At 40.8% G+C, this 19730-nt stretch overlaps 1 protein-coding gene across 2 annotated transcripts; it reads right to left on the minus strand.

Moving 5' to 3' along the window:
• Positions 1 to 1523: 1523 nt before the first annotated feature.
• LOC135495598 (serine/threonine-protein kinase Nek11-like) lies at positions 1524 to 19601 on the minus strand. 2 transcript variants are annotated; one of them, XM_064784403.1, is made up of 16 exons: positions 19527 to 19601; positions 17937 to 18116; positions 16318 to 16524; positions 13850 to 14015; positions 13323 to 13471; positions 12458 to 12619; positions 11645 to 11794; positions 11288 to 11366; positions 10756 to 10844; positions 9484 to 9612; positions 8836 to 8914; positions 7805 to 7916; positions 6683 to 7024; positions 5630 to 5797; positions 4992 to 5076; positions 1524 to 4560 (listed from the first exon to the last, which is right to left on the minus strand). In XM_064784403.1, exons 3-16 carry the CDS (start codon positions 16452 to 16454, stop codon positions 4362 to 4364), a joined length of 2046 nt encoding a protein of 681 aa, XP_064640473.1. In that variant the 5' UTR covers positions 16455 to 16524; positions 17937 to 18116; positions 19527 to 19601; the 3' UTR covers positions 1524 to 4361. The 2 variants fall into 2 exon arrangements, with proteins under 2 accessions (XP_064640473.1, XP_064640474.1); XM_064784404.1 differs by lacking the exon at positions 17937 to 18116 and having other exon boundaries at positions 19527 to 19594.
• Between the last annotated feature and the right edge of the window lie 129 nt (positions 19602 to 19730).

Raw genomic sequence — 19730 nt, forward strand, 5'->3', positions numbered from 1 at the left:
AAACTGGCTGTGACTCTTTGTTTCTGCATGCATTGAAGTAACTTCCAGTCTCTTGTAACTTGACTGGTGTCAACATTCCTTCCGATCTCCAGACATACAGTGGAACCTCCTTTAACGGATACCTCTCTATTAAGAACAACCTCTCTTTTATGACGGACACTAGTTTTGGTCCCAAATTGGTTGTTTCCATTCAATTTGACCTCTCTTATCAGGACACCTCTCTATTAAGGGCAGCACTTGTCAGTCCCGAGGGTATCCCTAATAGAGAGGTTCTGCTGTAGTTGTGATCATTGGTAATATGTAAAGAGCAATCTCTAGTGAACTCACACAACTGTTTGACATGGGGGAGCCCCCCAAACCCCCGTCCTTCCGACATATATAGGGATGAGTCCCCCAAACCCCCTCCCCCGTTCTCTGAAAGTGACAGGTTTTAGTCAGTACATTGGGGGGAAGGCCCCCCCAACCCCCCCCCCCCCAATGGACTCTAAAAATAGAATTCCTTGGAGACGCTGAACAATAAGGCCCCGTAAAGAAATAGTCCCCGCCCCGGTAGCTGTCTCATATCTGCTGGAAGAAGCAGCTATTTGTGGTGAAATAATAATTGAATGCATGTCATGACACCCAGGAGCTTTTTCTCATTTCTGAAACAGTTGCATGGTTGGAATGAATTTCCAAATCAGTCCGTCAAATCTCTATGCAATGAAAATTGAAATGTCACAACTGTCTCCACCGACGTTGTCCTGTATGTCCTAGCAGACGATTTTTAAATAAATGATGTGATTGATATACTTGTAGATTGGACTGAATTATTTCTTCAATGATATGAAAATTGAAAACCCTCTGACATGCCCGAGTACAAAAATGCAGAGGCAAGACACACCATCCATGTCATGACACCCAGGAGCTTTTTCTCATTTCTGAAACAGTTGCATGGTTGGAATGAATTTCCAAATCAGTCTGTCAAATCTCTATCCAAATGGAACATTATGACCACTCTATATTTGTGCAGTAGTGTTAAAACTGACTTTTTTGAAGTAAAGTACGTAAATCGAGAAGAAGAGGACGTTTACTTCGTCTGCAATGAAATGTCACAACTGTCTCCGCCGACGTTTGTGGTTGTCCTGTATGTTCTAGCAGACGATTTTTAGATACATGATGTCCCACACCCGCACTTCAGGACAGTGGCGCCGGTGTGAATAAATCTACTTGCGTGAATGGTCAATGGCTCATGACGTCATGAAATAATTGCGTCACAAGGAAGGAAACAATGGGAATCATGGTAACTGTGGTTGCGGTGCGTCGTGAAAGCAGGATCGGCAAGCGCGGCCCGTATGGAATGCAACAAACTGTACCGGAACCAGAATTGTCATGGGTCTGCACAAATTTTTTCAGATTCGATGGACATGATGGATATATGAATTTTGTTTACACTTTATACACATACGTAACCATTACACTCACTACGTTGTGTGAGTTATCATTCATGATGAAGAAATGGAAAAAAATACAAATAGTAAAATTAGTTAATTATTCATTCAGTTCACAATTGCAGACGGATTGACACATACAATAATATCATACAGAAATCGAATTGGTTAGATAGTCCAGTGCCATGCAGGTGCAGTAAACTGTACTGCATTTTCATTGAGGCAGGAATCCAGCAAAGTATAATCTATCTACTAAAGTTCATAAAAAAATGGACGGTACGCACATGATTTATAGTGATCCTTTCACTATTAAAAGACACAACCTGAAAAACTATTCAAAATCAACACCGACATAGAACAGCCCATAAAGCAGGCTTCAATAGCATTCGGTCATTCCTCAGACTGACAACTGCACAAACAGGCCCAAATTTTGACAAATGATCCTATACTAATGGCTATAAAAGGTCAATGGTCTTACAATAAACAAGTGTCTCATAAGGGCCAGAATCAAATGAAGGATTCATTGCATATTGACACCTTTAAATACAAAGTGAAAAAATACCCCCATATTAGATACTCGGACCACCTGTTGGTACAGTCGTTGAACCATCCCAAAGTTACGACATAGTCCCTTTAACATCTCTCTCATCAGAATGTACAAAGATGACAACAAAATCAGTTTCTGTTTGGGATATCAATTAAGACCAGCAAATACTGTTACATTAGTTATGTACATACCCCTTAGTAGGGAAAATGTGTCTCATTTTCACCGTGGTAAATCCATAATTCACTGTGGTAAACTGACAACATTTCACCATGGTGAGCATGGTAAAATCTACATTCACAATGGCGAGCATGGTAAACGCTGATTTAACCATGGTGAATGCTTTATCAGGAGCAATGAATTCACCATGGTGAAATGAATTCACCGTGAGGAATTCAGATTTTACCACGGTGAATCCGAGATCTTTTTCGTAAGGGAAAGAGAAAGAGTTTAAATGTACATGAATCCTTCAAAGCATTCACAAGCTCTGATGTTTTGACAAAGTCGGGCAAAATGAAATAAATACACAGTGACATACTGCCAGTACTACATGTACCATTAGATACTGTACCGGGCCTAACATTACTTTAATCTCCTAAATACAATAGGAGAACTACCCCAAACTTTGCAGTGCCCCTGACATTATCCTTTATAAAAAAAATCCGATTGGTGTGGTGTAGGCCGAGTGCTGTCTTCTGGAGAATTGGCCCTGAGTTTTATATTTTGACTGGCTCCCACCGACAAACTGTTTGCTACATGTAAGTGTTCTACAGGACATAATGTCAGTACTACAGCCTCCCCCCCCCCCCGCATCCTTGCTGCTGTTATCCAACAAGTCTATCAACACCAACTTTGTTTAAACACAATTACAAAGAGAATCTCAACTCGGTGCACAAGTTTATAAAAGCATACGGAATTGCTTAGAAACAATTCTGACACAGATAGAAAAACAAATCTAAACCCCTTAGTCCTGCAAAAGTCTTTTTGACGGGTTAAAAATAGGTGGGGGCATTTGTGCAAAATGGTGCATACTTTGACAAGATCAAAAAACAATCACACGAATCCTCCCTCAAGCACACAAGCTTTGATCGAGAATTGTCTTGGTCTGAATTTCCCAAGCCCACTAGAGGCACCCCAATGATGCCCAGAATCGCCTCTTTCCAGGTGAGCGCTTCTTGCCAAGAAGTAGCGGAACTGCTTCAAGTTACGAGATCAGCCTCTGTTGATTGCAACGCCTGGCATCACTGATGTTGGAGCATGAAAGGCTGACCCCATTAGTTGGCCATTTGGCCTTCCCTCAACAGAAATCCACCACTAGAGGCGCTGATCAGGAAAGAGACGTATTGAAATATAAAAATTGTTGAACCACACACCACAGTCAACTGCTGTATTCCATTTCATGGAATCCGATTGGCTCGAACAATGCAACTTAGACCAAAGGGAAAATTATTTCCCACATGTATCTTAAAACTTAGTTCAATACCATCCTGGCACCAGTTTTTTTCAATATATAATTTCAGTATTTCTGTATAGGATGTAGGAGTATCAAAAAGCCTGATATCAGGATGGTTCAATACAGTTTTAACGATTAAAGGGAACTGGAACCGCCGAGCGATTTATTCAACTTTTCGACTTTCACTGCCCGAGAAAGTCAAACTTCCAACTTCCTATTCGAGTTCAGATTTGTAGCTCCGCCCCCAGTGCCCGAGCATGCGCAGTTCAATTTGTTATTATTGAGAATCGTTTGAGAATCGCGTGAGTCATGCGATCTTTCATTCATGAGTTTTCGTAGTAAATTCCATAGTAGTGACGTCACTCAATGATTGACAGCTAGGCGCCATGTTTCATTCTTGCCTCGTTCTGATCACCCGATATGCGGGAAATGAAAACGAGGTCATACGAACTGGCTTGGCGGTTTCAGTTCCCTTTAAAACTATCTTAGCCAGAGAAAGTATCTTCTATTTACAAACAATGTTGTAAAACACTTGTTGAAATTAGAAGATTTATATACTGATTTATGTCTTTAATTGTAAAATAAGCGATGTAGGTCACTGTGACCTGTGATTATAATCGCTGGTATCTGTAACAAATCGGTCCTCATCAACGGGTAAAACCGATAATCATTGGGTTTGATTTTGAATACAGGTCGATGCAATCACCAATCAAAATGAGCGATAATCATTGCATGCAATGAAAATTGCAGGTAGCAGAGCTTTAAATCATTTTTTGCTTCAGACAGAAACAGCCCATGTCAATTTTACCCCATTTTCATCCAAAATTCACTCTATTTTTGGTGTTGTCAGTATTTTAAATGTTCTCACACGCTGGAATGCATAATCACTTCAGTCGACAGACGTCCTCCAAGACATCCCGACCGAGCTACCCCAAGCTCAGGTTCCTAGGCTAGTCTGCTCCTCAAGGAATAATAACTGATCAACGTAGAAACAGTCATAGGGATTTTTCACCAAGGACTTTAACGTCTTATGGATCGTTCCTTCGTCGGCGGGTTTTTTCTTATCCCCTCGTGCCTTCTTCAAGTAGTTGTACGCCTTCTGGAAGTCTGCTTTTCCCATCTTCTTCTCACACTCACTGTGAAATAGGTTAAGGAAAACAAAATCGCCATACAATCATAAATGAATATACATAAAGGCCTCACCCAGAATTACGTAGCATGCACTTTTTTTTCAAAAAGTGTCAAGCAATGTGCCAAATCAAATTTGAAGAAAAGACAAGATACATATTAAAGCATGATGCAAACACGCTTCTGTCGTACTGACGTTTAGAAAACGCCATCAACTTGCTGACATCACCACACAGTGCATTATACAGAAGGTGATCAGAGATAAGAGACTGCTTCAAAACACATCAGACAGCACACATCAACATGAGACTACGTCCTTCCCCAGAAAAGGGAAGCTTTGGAACCAGCTGCTACATGTACACCATTTTACACCAAATGACAACCTTAGCAAGAGGCAGGTACATGTATGCACAGACATGACGTAAATAAAAAAGGATACGCTCTAAGGTTTTTGATTTTGATGTCTCTTGCTGCTGGTCCAAAAGCCCCAGACACCGTATCATCAGCAAAAGTCTGGGTGCGACCTGCAAAAAAAGAAAATTACAATAACATCAATGTCAACAATGTGTCACGGTGGAAGAAGAATAGGGCATGCACTAGGGTTACATTTTTCATATCGTGATGATAAAGATGTGATCTTATCATGGATAAGGAGGCTTCAAATAGAGATCACTGGCCTGAAGACTTGGTCTTTGGCCAGGAAAGTGGAGTCAATCACAAGCTTCCCTACATGGGATCTTATGCTTGCACGACAGGCATGACAGGGGATGTCACAATCAGAGCAAAATGACCTGCCCAAGGTCACAAGTGTCTCACTTTATGCACCCCAAGCATCTGACTAGATGTACTCAACAATGATTTTCAAATAAAAACAATTAACCTGCTAAACCACTGGACTAAAGCGACTCAATTTCTTATCCAAATGGAAAGAATGTTATCTCCTTTCAACCACATGGAAATGAAAACTTGGATGAGCACATCTACACTCTCCTTTTGAGAAGTCCATTCTCAACAAAGTTCAACTGAAACCGGATTAAAAGTGAAAAGGCAGGATTTATGTCTTGTCTCAGCAATTACCTGCATCATCGGAAGCAAGTGCGTTCTCCATATAATTGATAAGCTGTAGTTCGTCGTCATCACCCAATGTTCCCTCACCAAATCCGTCATCATCTCCATCGGGGTTCTCTTCAAAGTCGTCATACTGCTCATAAAATGTCTCAGCAAGTTTGGGGTCATCTGGAATTCCTGAAAAAAAAGTGCATAAACTGATAAGTTCTTCTTAAAATTCATCTATAACTAGAAAGTAGAATCATCAATTCTTGTTTCGCCACCAGATAAAGGTAGAATGGGGTAATTGTAGCCTCGGTTTATTTGTAGCCCCTGCATTGTTTGATGCATGGGGATATCAATCAATATCAAAGGCAGGGGCTACAATTAAACCGGTGCTACAATTACCCCATTCTACCTTATAGCTGATGGCGAAACAAGAATTCATCAAAGGCAACAAAGGCAATGCTTCTGATGCCCCCACCCCACCGTAGCCTTGATGCCCTGCTTCAAACTAGATTGACAGCAGCTTTTCATTTTCATATTAAAGGGACAACTTGGGCATGGGATTTACCTGGCCAGGAGGATAATGTGCCAACTTGACACCATGCGCCGCCACTTGTAGTATTACACTGATGCCGTTTTTTCTAATAACGATTTCCGACAGTGTTGGAAGGCAGTTTTGGGCATGGCTTGCGAATTTCAGGCAGGCCTAAGGTAACACCCCTTTCAAGTGCATCGTTTATTGCAGTTCAAAGAGTTTTCATTAATCCTGTTTGGAGAAGCTGTTTTTGTACAAAAAACCAGCATATATTATAAGTGTATGTACCCATTTTTTCAAAACAAGCAAAAATCACTTTTCAAAACAAAAATTGGGATGCTCTTATGAGCCCTGCAAAACCAACATATGCTGCTACTGTGATTTAAGGGAGTTGTGAACACCAGGGAAACACCGAGAATAAGGTTGCCTTTAAATTACTGCTGAACTGAATGTATAACATGCTTTCGTATCCAAATCCAACAAACACAGAATCCGAATTAGCACCACAAACTGCAGTGGCATGCATCGTCAAGAACGCTTACCATCTCTGAAATCAAGTGAGGAATGCGCCACATCATAAATCATCTTATCCTTCAGTGGCGTGATCGGCCGATCGTCTCCGCCGCCGACATTTAGCGTGTGATGCAATGGTGGGCGCGCCACCAGGGTACGCTCCACTAGAGTATGTTCATTTTCATCCGGGTATTCCGGCTCGCCATAACCGGGCTTGCTGTACACGATGTCGTCATCGTCTTGATGTACGATGGTGTGCTCGTGGTAATCATCCGAGTATGGGTCGCTATTTCTTTCATAGCCAAGCGAATGACTCAAATGATGGTCGTCGTAGTCCTCATGTGCTGCATACTCGGGCACTCTACGGGAATCTGTCGGAGGAACAATAAAGGGGGACTATAGGCAGGAGGAGAGGGGCTAATTTGGCCATCTTCAGATGACTAGTATACACAGTAAGGGCCCTTGGTCATGTCAGACTCAGCACTAAATATATCCCTCGTACAAGCGTGAATCATTTCGACCTACTGTGAGATGTGAGAGACCCCTATTGGCGGCTTTGTGTAACTTTATCTTGCCTGTCTAGCTTCTGCCTATATTGTCCCTTTAATTTCAATAATATCGTACTATTGACTGGCATATCAAGACAACAAGTTGCAGAAATGTTTTAATGTCAAAAGTGGTACTACCAACATAAATTATTTCAAGGTTCCCATATTTTTTCCTTTCAGTTGTAAACCACACAGTGCCAACATGTTAAAGTTAAAGTTGGGAGTTTTAGTCTACTGTCAACAAAAGTAGAGCTTTTCATCCAACTTTAGACTTGAACATTAAACTCGTTAGGGAACTGCGTTACCGCACTTAAGTAATGCCAATCAAAAATTCTAGGGAGTCACTTATCGTGGCACACAACCCAGGGCTCGAGCTAAACCCTCATACTCGGGAGTCAAACTAAAGTCTTGACAAAATCTGAGGAGTCCTGTATCAGTTTTCTAAGTAAACAGTTTCAAACATGAGGGTACTGGGCCAAGTTTCATGCTTCAAAAGACACTTTTCAGGGGTTATCACAAGCCCTGAAACCAATTTGACGAGGTTTATCCAAAGACATAACTGTTTTCATGCGGCCCATTTGTTATATTCAACTTTAAACTTACATTCTGTGGTTTTTGGACGGATATCCTGCTGCATCATCGTTGACTTGGGCCCCAAACTTTGACTGGCAGCACCTTGCCCCCGGCCTCTTCCTTGTGCCTGCGCCCATGGAACCTGGCAGAGCAAAGTCAAAGAAATGACAAAGATTAGAGTTTTGACTAATCCATGTAGATTGTGCAGAGAGGCATGTGCCTTCTCAGTGCAAACAGCTTGTGATGTATCAACTCTGTCAGCCCACAAGCCGTATATACACGGTCCGCCACGTTTGATTTCACAGCCACAGACCGTATGTATACACACGGTTTTTCAAATTCAAATTTCCCGCACTGTCACATGATGCCTTCGCCTTAAATACACTTGCGGTGACTCAAGCAACATATGACAATGCGTTGGCGATCTTTTCAATTGATTATAGGTAGATTGGTAATTATCAGATGGCACTGCAATCTGTGCTATTGTCTGTCGATTTTGAAAGTCTCGGTTTTCAAATCAAACTGCATGAAACGAGTGACAGGCTGAAAGAGCTGAAATGACATCACACAAAGTCAGGCAGGATGAGCATTAGAGCAAGCTAACAGAGTCAGCAAGGGACGGCAAAAGAATAGAATGGATCTTGCAAGACGTGATTGGTTTTGCAGTCATTGTTTCAATTCCTTTGTCTTTCCGTTGAAGAGATTCATCCGTCATGTAGTAATCAAGTCAGAATAGAGATTCTTCAACACTAGCCTCGTTCCCAGAACGAGACTAGGTCACTCCGTGATCAAGATGGACAGTTGACATCGAAAATTTGGAGGTTAGTTCTCCAACACTCAAAATCTTCGTCATTGATTGAAGAATCTCTATTCTGATCTTTGTCTTTCCGGTATAAAACGGACCTTCACATGTGCCCTGATAAGGTACATGGAAAGGTACATTGAAATACGTGCCCGAACATGCCCAAGCACATAACTACACCAATGTAACTGATCTCAAAATCATGACGGTGATCTCCTGTACATGAAAAGCTCTATTGAGTGTTTTTTTTAACTCTTACCTTCTGCCTTGCCTGTGTGATTTCTAATCTGGTCTGTTTACGGGTCTGATTGGCAAGAAAATTGGCCGAGGCAACTTCACTGAAAAGCAGGAGGAATTTCATTATTGAAAGCAGTTGTTTCACCATGGGTGGCCAGGTTTTAGACACGAACGCATATACTATCAAAATCTAGAGACTGACATAGACGACATGGAATGAAATCCTTCGCAGTTTGATAATCTTCGAAAGAACAATAACTAATGTATCCAGTGTCACCTCGGAAAGTATAAAAACACATATATCTGAAGAGTCAACAAAAATCACACGTTTTTTATTGGCAAACACCTTTCCTGAGGCGCAATGCCCTTATCAAAGGCCTACACCGTTCGTTAAAAATTTTGAATTAGTATTTGAATTAAAGAAAAAAAAATTTTAAATTGCGAAAATACATACTAAATACAAATTTCAACATTGCAGTTGTGTAGACTGATATACAAATACTATGAATTTGTATTTACGATAACTGCACTACAGCATTGTGTATTAGTGGATTTCTGTTCAACTGGACCCCAAGTAATTACGAACAGCGTACTCCTTTAAGGGCATCGTATTGTTTGAAAAAGAATTACTTGTATCGCCAAGAAATACAATAGTTTTTAAATTCTATACCGGATCTTCTTGGCTTTGGCGTCAGCTTCCTGCATCTTGCGTAAACGCATACGTTCACGAGGCGACATATTCTTATACTTAATCTCCTCTTCCTCCTGTTGTAAGGTTTTAAGGCAGGACTTCTCTCGCCTGAAAGAACGGAGCGTTAAATTAACCAAGTCCACAAACACAGCCACGATTCCGCAACTCAGCGAAAAATATGTCAGTGTCCAAAAAGGACCAAATATTTTTATTGGTTTGTAAACATAACAGTACAACCTCTCTATTAAGGACCCCCTTGAGACTGACAAGTGCTGTCCTTAATAGAGAGGTGTCCTGATTAGAGAGGCCAACTTGAATGGAAGCAACCAATATGGCACCAAAACTACTGTCCTTAGTAGAGAAGGTGTCCCTAATAGAGAGTCTGTTAAGGGAGGTTCTACTGTACATGTATGCACTATTTCATATCCATTGCTCTTTTTCAAATTGTTTGCTTCCGACAGAAATGAACGAGGGGGTGGCATGGCCTAATCGGTAATGGTTAAGGTTATAAGCATAAGGTAGAAACGGCCCTGATCCATATTGATTTGGGATCAAATTCTCCCATCTCTTCACTTCATGCATTTCACTTTCACTAGTGTTCTCTGGGAAATCAGTGGCTGAGTGGTTAGAGTGCCGGGCTTATAACCAGGAGGTCGTAGGTCCGACACTCCGATGGTTTAGCACCGTTTCATCTTTGTGTCCTTGGGCAAGACACTTAAATCCTACCTGCTCCTCTCCACCCAGGAATAAATGGCTACCAGGCTTGCCTGAAACGTCAACCTGCGATAGACCAGCATCCTATCCAGGGGGAGTAATACTCCTAATCACTTAATGCTACGGAATTCGGGATAAGCCCCGGCTAGATGAGCCATTCGCAGTGCGATAGCCCTGCTATTTTAACTTTTAAGTATTCTCCACATTTGAAGAAATCCTTTCAACAGAGTCCCACAGAAGTGGCCAGTATCTTCTCATAGATTCCTTCCCCCAGTAGCGGACAGAGCCATCAAACATGGAGACAAAATTAGCGCGCCCAGACTCAATAGGACCTTTGCCAGTGAGCCAGTACCACCTGGGGTCAGCAAAAGAAACCACCCTTGCAATAGATCTTCACGGTAAAAGACGCCAGACAATGGCTCGAGATTTGTCTGGCGCCATTGACTGTAAAAACCTATTGTAAAGATAGTTCCTTTTGCCGACCCTAGGTGGCAAAGGGCCAATGAAGAACAAGGAAGAAGAGACAGCTGAACTTACAGGAGTGTGGCAATTTCCTGGGCCTCTTTCTTACACACAATGGTCTCCTCTTTGATATTTCTCTTGCCGAGATACGAGTCCTTCATTTTCTGAAAATAGTAAGGATAGTTATCAAGTAAGTTACAGATCAAATACAGCTATTTATGAATTCACCTCAGATTAAAAAGTCAAAGGGAAAGTCAGCTGGGCTATTGCCTGAGCCGAGAATGGCTCATCCGGCCGGAACTTATACCGGTTTCTGAAGTGACTCGAAATATTACTCCCCCTTGATAGGATGCTGATCTATCGCAGGTTAACTTCCCAGGCAAGCCTGGTACCCATTTACTCCAGGGTAGAGAGAAGCTAGTAAGTTTAAAAGCCTTGCCCAAGGACACAAAGATGAAACAGTGCTGATCCTTTGGCGGCCAGTCCGAGTGTCGAACCTATGACCGACTGGATATAAGCACGGGGCTCTAACTGCTCTGCCACCGACCCAACTCTATTGCAGATGGCCACTTCAAAATTCAATAGTCTAACTCAGCAATATACCAACCCCCAAATGTCTAGACATAAAAGGTATCTGTAGCATATCGTGAGCAGATGGTCGTTTTTCTGGATCTTTGGTGAGCAGTCTGAAAATAAGAGAATTGTGGAGAAATGTCAACATTTGACTTCAGAAGACCACTCTGACACCAGGGAGAAAAACATGTCGAAAGTAGTAGAAAAGCCTGCACAGGCTGTGGACCAAATACAAATAACAGCTTAGTTAAAATCTGAATTTTTTGTGACAAAATTGTTTTTGGGGAGGGGGCAAATTAAAAATGATTTTATCATGATAATACAGTTAGTGAGGACAAAGTCACAACAGACGACTGGGGTGAGACCACTTTACATTGTTTTCTTTGCTTACTTTTTCAATACTTCTCCCAACTGTTTTGAATATCGGTCAGGCAATTCTGGACAATCTCCTTCTACGATCTTGTACATGACGCCCATCAGACTCTGACCTTCAAAAGCATGCTGGAGGGTACACAGTTCATAGAGAATACAACCAACCGACCTGAAACAGGTGGAAACATTATCAACAACAACAACTGATTGACTTGCGATCATTGGCAATCAATCGCAAGAATCGTTTCTACTGCCTTTCTATCTTCTATTTACCTTCCGGCAGGACACCATGCCATCAATTCTGGTCTAGCCCAACTCATTGCCTCATTAATGACACTTCCCGGGCAAGTCAAGTTTTTTGCAATCTTTTCATTCTTCATTTTGAACCACCCAGCCCCAGCCCAACAAATCATGTTTTGTATAAAATAAGAAAACCAAACGAATGTGTTTTTTGAGTGGAAATATCACATGAGTGGTTTCCGGGGGCCAAGACAACCACGAGTGTGTCGTCACAGAGACTGTCCACCACGTCACAGCGTTCATCCGTGTAATCCATCCATGTAAGCCGGGAAAATATCACACGGCTGGGTGGCAGGCAGGCTTGACAACACACAGAAACAATCGAATGATGTTGTTTTGCCAAGTCTGAAGTCGGATTTAATGGTGTTCAACCGAAAGATCATCAAAAGATCTAGGGTTTGATATGATTTTCTGCCACAATTTATATCAAATTTGATTTCGAGACGGGTTTTTGCAAAACCTCGATGACGTCGTGGCACGTGATAAAATTTTTGATCGAATAGAGTTATTGCACTTCACTGCAATCACTTACCATATGTCAGACTTAGAGTTGTAGCCTTCATGTTTCAGCACTTCCGGACTCATGTAGTATGGCGTCCCCGTAAATGTTGAAGCCATGTCCACTGTCCCCATTAGAATCCTCGAGATTCCAAAGTCACCTATTTTTATCATATTATTCTTCAAAAATATATTTCTGGAAATAGAGAATAAGAGTCAAGACAGACTTTCATTTGGACGACGAAAAATCAACCTGATACCGACAACTGTAGGTGATTGCCAGAAGCAACACACAGCTCTAGAGTTCATCCGCAAATGTTTTCTCAACACAGTTTTGGGCTCAGAGGCCAAACCTACAGATTGGATTTCTTTCAAATTTGGTTTTTATCAATATCAGCTTTTTTAAACCAGGAGCAAGGAGCACGTAAAACCCGTTCCCAATTCCTGGATATTTCTCATTGCTTTTTTGCATGAGCAGACAGACACAAAAAAATAATAACCTGAACACTTCATCCACATTGGACAAGAAAAAAACTGTCGCAGCCACTAAAGTGCATACACTTAACCATCAGAACTCTAACATGGAAATGGCAGTGGTTCAGAGAACAACTAACAGCTACCATGCTTCCTTAAAGGGACACTATAGGCAGCTGCTAGGTAGGCAAGATAAAGTTACGCAACATCAGCAATAGGGGTCTCTCCCATCTCACATTACGTCAAAACTATTCACACTTGTACAACGAATATATTAAGAGCTGAATCTAACATGACCCAGTGCCCTTACTGTGTATATTAGTCACCCGCAGATGGCCAATTTAACCCCACTGCTCCTGCCTATACTCCCCCTTTAAGAATGAGCATCTCACAGGTTTATTAGAAATCTAAATTCTGCATCTTACCTAGCTTTTAAATCTCTGTGTAGAACCCGCCTTGAATGCATATGATTGACGGCAAGAAGAAACTGTAGAATCCATTCAATCACTTGAATCTCTTCAAAATGTTTGCCTTCCTTCTTATATTTTGTAATCTTCTGATCCAAGTCTCCTCCCTAGAGCAACAAAGAATAAGAAATCAAGATCAAATTGCAGAAAAAACATGCTTTACAGTGTTTCAGTAGCTTTTGATTTGAATGCGTTGGACCTTCTTACACTTTATCACGTTGTTCACATGGACACTAGTTCTGTAGTTTTATTTTTACCTTTTAGAAAGTCATGTTTTGACACTGCAATGGACAACACACTTTGAAGGGTTTTTGAGTTTTCTGGGTATAAATTGTATGGTGTTTGAAAGTCACTGTTTGTTTAAATGACTCAGGAGGTCTTAATTAGTATTTCTGAAGATTATTTCAAAAATCATTTTTTTCTCGTGACGCCTCTTAGGTGGCGATGTTTTTAGCTTGTCAGCTCGATCTCTGGCCTAAACTCACCTCACAATATTCACACACTATACAGCAGTACTCCCCATCCAGAAAACTGTCGTGGAATTTGACGATGCCAGGATGGTCCAATTTGGACAACAACCTGGCCTCGGACATAGCATCTACAGTCTCATCTGGCTGGAGGTCACCAACTGGAATCTCCTTTAGAACTTTCCTGAAGACAAGCACACAATAATCAGGTGATTGATATGCAAATATACATGTAAGCTCAAGTTAAAGGGACAATATAGGCAGCAGCAAGGCAGGCAAGATAAAGTTACAAAAAGCCAACAATAGGGGTCTCTCCCATCTCACAGTATTCAAAATGATCCACGCTTGTGCGAGGAATATATTTAGGGGTGTCTACAAAACCAAGACCCAAGACCCAAGACCCAAGACCTACAAAACCAAGATCCAAGACCCAAGATGTTGATGGGTCTTGGTTTTGTAGGTCTTGGGTCTTGGGTCTTGGTTTTGTAGACACCCACACAGGTGTCTACAAAACCAAGACCTACAAAACCAAGACCCAAGACCCAAGACCTACAAAACCAAGACCCCCCACCTACAAAACCAAGATCTACAAAACCAAGATCCATCAACAAACCTACTCCAAACTAGTACCTAGTACCATAGTACCTGCCCAAGAAGTAATTACATTGTTCTTTTTTTTTTTTCATTCACCCTAACCCTTTAGAAAGCTAGGCTATATTATCACGAATACCCTCGAGAGGACTATTTAAGGTATTTTAGCTTTTGTATTATATCCTTACCCCGAGATCCTTATTTTCTTGGAAAAGCTTAACCAGTGTTAAATGTTCTGAACAGAATCTGAGTACAAAGCATCAAAGAGCTTGTTTATATAGGAGCTTCTGTTTTATTGATAAATTGCAACTTCCTGCTGAAAAAAGGAGAGATGTATATGGGGTCTTGGTTTTGTAGGTCTTGGTTTTGTAGATGGGGGTCTTGGTTTTGTAGGTCTTGGGTCTTGGTTTTGTAGGTCTCGGTTTTGTAGACACCTGTGTGGGTGTCTACAAAACCAAGACCCAAGACCCAAGACCTACAAAACCAAGACCCATCAACATCTTGGGTCTTGGGTCTTGGTTTTGTAGGTCTTGGGTCTTGGGTCTTGGGTCTTGGTTTTGTAGATATACCCATATATTTAGTACTGAATCGGACATGACCCAGGGCCCTTTCTGCGTATATTAGTCACCTGAAGATGGCCAAATTAGCCCCTCTCTGCTCCTGCCTATAGTCCCACTTTAGGAAAGAATTGGTAATGATGTTGGACAACTTAGACATGGACATTGGCTGGCATTCCAGCTCATTTCAGCTTATAGTATGAATGATATTGATCACTTTGTTATTTGGTTCAGAATTGGATTCGTCTTGTTTGTAAATAAAAGAGGATTCGGGCAGTTTCTACCCTGTGTATTGTAGTGTATGCTGAATGTGTTCTTCAGTTCTAATAAGGATTTTAGACAGTTCAGACATATCTACGTTCGCTCAAGATTTCCACTAAATACGGGAAATATCAGTATACCATCCTGACTCTCATTTGGCACAACACCAGTGACACCTACATCGGTATGGGCGACAAAAAGTTGACCCTGGGATGGCGTGGGTTAATACCAAGGTAATCAAGAAAAATATTGATTTGAATTATAGACTACTAGTATTCAATCTTTCAAAAAATATTGATTTCAGTTCTATGGTTCCCCGGGTATTTTCAGGAGGGCCGCACCAGTAAGGGCTTCATTTCTGGAGACAAGCCGCTTGGAAAGTGAGAATATGAGAACTGTTTTACAAAAATAGGATTTTCTCTAGATTTTCGTGGTGAACCCTATACGCCATTGCAGTGAGGGATGTCCCAGACCTTGGATATTAACCCCTTGTGGCGGTTTGTTAAAAAACACGGTTTCCTATTTTTGGCAGATTTTTAAGTTTAATAGAAAATGCATTGCAAATAATCACCGGTGTTGTCCCATTTAGCGATCTCAAAACATTGCGGGTCAAGATGTCAGTATACCATCTCAAAGGAAACAAGGATTGACCTTATGATAAGATTGTTGACATTTGACAATGAAATGAGAGGCAGCCAAAAAAGGACTTTCCCATAATTGTCTCAAGTCAAAGGTTGACACTCACAACCATTATATTTGGTAGTGTTCCAGGTCTTACATACATGTAGGTTCAATCCAAAGTATGGTAAAGACTCAAGTGATGAACTCTCATTAATGCCATTGATGGTGCCCATATGGATAGTTTTTTGGAATGAGTTTACAATCCCCGATCATGGCCCTAAAAAAGGTCATCAATTGATGAAATAAGTGCCATTTTATAGATGAATACGATCAAACTACGTCCTTTCTGATCGGGGATGGTAACCACATTTTTCATCATGGATAGGCAACACTTTGAACAGTGTCAGAAGTTTGTGTAGCAAAATGTTGGTTATTGTTTGAAATAACTCTGCTTACAATTCTCCACCCTTCTTCAGATCCTTGACCAAGAAAGCTGTTCCAAAGTTGCCACTACCAAGCTTCTTCTCTTTCTGGTAGCGGTTGGCCAGCACTTCCTTCTTATCACCCTCCTTGGTTTTTCTTCCAGGAGGCATCTTGATGTTTGCGTGAAGACGTAACCATAAAACTTGTCCAAGATGTTCTTCCTTTTTTTCGTGGTTCTTTCTGCAAAAAAAATGATGCTACATGTACAGTAATATCAATAAAAGGAAGAAATTCTTTTGATTTACAATCGTTTAGCTGTGATCACTAATGGTTTTTGATTGGATTTAAGCTAACTAACTTACTTATGGCCAGAGTCCTCTATTAAAACATGTGTACATTACGTGTACATTGTTGTGCATAGGTTTTGGTAAAAAAAATACTCATTGGACCAATCAATCTGCACAAAATTTTATATGTGTCAAGAAGAACCCTTTGCCAATAGCATAATAAAGTTTTAAAAAATTCGAATACCGATTGCCTGAGAAAAAAAGATTTCCGTACACCATATCCATCAAAACGTCACTGGCGCATTGATATGGCCCTGTCAAAGTACAAGTTCTAAACTGACCAGTGAGACCACATTTTCTCAAATATATTATCAAAAAGCATATTTCTGTGATGGCCTGACTCTGTAGATTAAGAATCAACCACAGATTGAGAATTAATTCCACTTTGGTCCATCCCAGCCATGTATTTACCACAACTTGACATTTTGATAAGCTCTATGTGACTGTGCCACACTTCCGGTCGTGGATGAATACAGGTCTCTGCCCTAGTAGAGAGCCAGTGTTGGCCCCAGGTCAAATGTTCTGCTGTTTTCAGATTCCCCTAGATGTCCACATTACTGTGCAAAAGGAATTTTTGAATTATATTGAATTGTAAAATTTTTATTCGAGTTCATCTTCTTGCTATGTCCGGCCTCAAATTCTATGTTGAAGTTATGTGGGCGTGGCAAATTCTTAAATACCCAACGTGCAATATTTCTGTTAAAAATTATCAAATCCTACTTAGCACTGTTAGTTTGAAATAAAGGATATATACATTATTAGAAATAAGAGTTTTTGAGTTCATATGGTCATTGCTGGATGTCCCAGGGCCAGGTTTCTAAGTTTTGGCAGTTACCATGACAACGGATTATAGAAATTGTAGAATCTCTACAACACTGAGTCTGAATTTTCAAAAAGTCACAATTCCAGATTACTTCAGATTCACACTTGCCTACCTATCAAGTTTAAACTTCATATGGCCAGCAAAGAGCATGTGTGGCCAATTCAAAGTGAACCCCTTTGACCCTGAGAAACCTCCTTTTCTCACATTCTCAACTTGAAAGATCGGAGGACAAATGTGTAGGCCTACCACATGTTCGTTTTTCATTAGGATATGACTTTTGTTATGGCTAAGGTATTTGTTTATCTAAGCAGCTCATCAGTACAGAGAAGCACAATGATGAACCATCCCAATATCCTCAAGCTTCAACTAGGTATGCCCTGGGCCTGGGGGTCACTTTACATGTGGACTTAGTAAACTTCAACTCAAGATGCCTATAACTAAGCAAAAAGCCAAGCCGTGGATTTCAAGTTGGTCACTCTTACCACTCGCCCTACAGCAGGACAATGCCTCCAGAGAAAACCGATGGTAGCTGGTCTCGTTTCACTTCAGTAATGAGGATTACAACAATGTTGTGCGTGAGCGATCGGATGGCATCATCTTTGCACCGACGGTCGAGAACACAGTCAGCCCACTGAGAATACTTCGCCGGAGGGGACAGGATGCTGCAAAGGACAATACGGATGTTATACTAACTGAGGATACTAACATTGTTGACTATACCCAGTCCATAATATACAGTTTACACTACTCGACTTCAGATCAGGTTCGCTGGTCTGGTTTATTTTGAGTTTTAAGGTCTGAATCCATGATTGCGTCTGAAAAGGGTTAATATGTACAATAATGCCATAAGTATTGGTTCAACTACAAGAAAAAGGGATGAAAAGGATGTGCAGAATAGAGAAAATAAGATAAAATGTGTGTGCAAGTGTCAAATTTTTCATACTTGGTCAACCATTTTGACTACTAGGCCAGAGTCCTCTATTAAAACATGTGTACATTACGTGTACATTGTTGTGCATAGGTTTTGGTAAAAAAAATACTCATTGCATGGACCAATCAATCTGCACAAAATTTTATATGTGTCAAGAAGAACCCTTTGCCAATAGCATAATAAAGTTTAAAAAAATTCCAATACCGATTGCCTGAGAAAAAAAGATTTCCGTACACCATATCCATCAAAACGTCACTGGCGCATTGATATGGCCCTGTCAAAGTACAAGTTCTAAACTGACCAGTGAGACCACATTTTCTTAAAAATATTATCAAAAAGCATATTTCTGTGAAGGCCTGACTCTGTAGATTAAGAATCAACCACAGATTGAGAATTAATTCCACTTTGGTCCATCCCAGCCATGTATTTACCACAACTTGACATTTTGATAAGCTCTATGTGACTGTGCCACACTTCCGGTCGTGGATGAATAGGTCTCTGCCCTTATAGTTAATGTTTATCTTGGCATAACCAGTAGTTTTCAATATACTCCACCTATTGAATTGACACATTTCAAACCCCTCTCTATACTCTAGTCTAGGGGCCTAGCCCTAGGCCTAAAGTATAGTCAAGTAGTGTAAAGTGCACTGTAGGAAAATGGCCACGGAATCAAGTGTCAGTAAGACTATAGTAGAAGGGATCAAATCAGGAACGAGTTTACAATCCCCGATCACACCCCAAAAAAAGGTCATCGGTTAATAAACGAAGCACCACTGTTCAATGGATTTATACTATAGTTGAATGCGATCAAACTACGTCATTTCCGATCGGCATCGGGGATTGTAAATTTTAACCTCAAATCATTGACTTCGTAAAAATGGATCAGGTTGATATGAAGAGATAGGCATAGCATAGCAAGCAAGACAAAGCAAGAAATCCAAGAGGTGAAGAGGGAGCAAGTCAGTGCATGGCACTTGGCAGTGCCCTGCATGCACCGCAGGCGCAGTGGCCAAAAAAACGATTTTGACCCACACTGAAGTAGTGCTCTTTCTAAATTCTCAGTTTTCGACCAATTAAATATGGTCTATTTTTTGTGTGTCATAATTAAATTCTATTTTTGACAGAAGAAAACAATATTTACGAGTCTACAGGTGGCAAATGTGAAATAAATCAACACAAAATTCCAGGAAGTAACTTTTTGGCAAAAGCGTCCTGGGAAACCAAGCGCATGCGTAATTGAATCAATCAAACTTCCTCTGTTGGTGTAACAGGATATTTAGTCCTTATCACCTTTGTCAATAAAGTGATGTATATACTTCATCAATTACACAGGAGCTATCAATGA

The sequence above is a fragment of the Lineus longissimus genome, chromosome 11, assembly GCF_910592395.1.
Source record: "Lineus longissimus chromosome 11, tnLinLong1.2, whole genome shotgun sequence".
In the NCBI taxonomy this organism is placed as follows: domain Eukaryota; kingdom Metazoa; phylum Nemertea; class Pilidiophora; order Heteronemertea; family Lineidae; genus Lineus; species Lineus longissimus.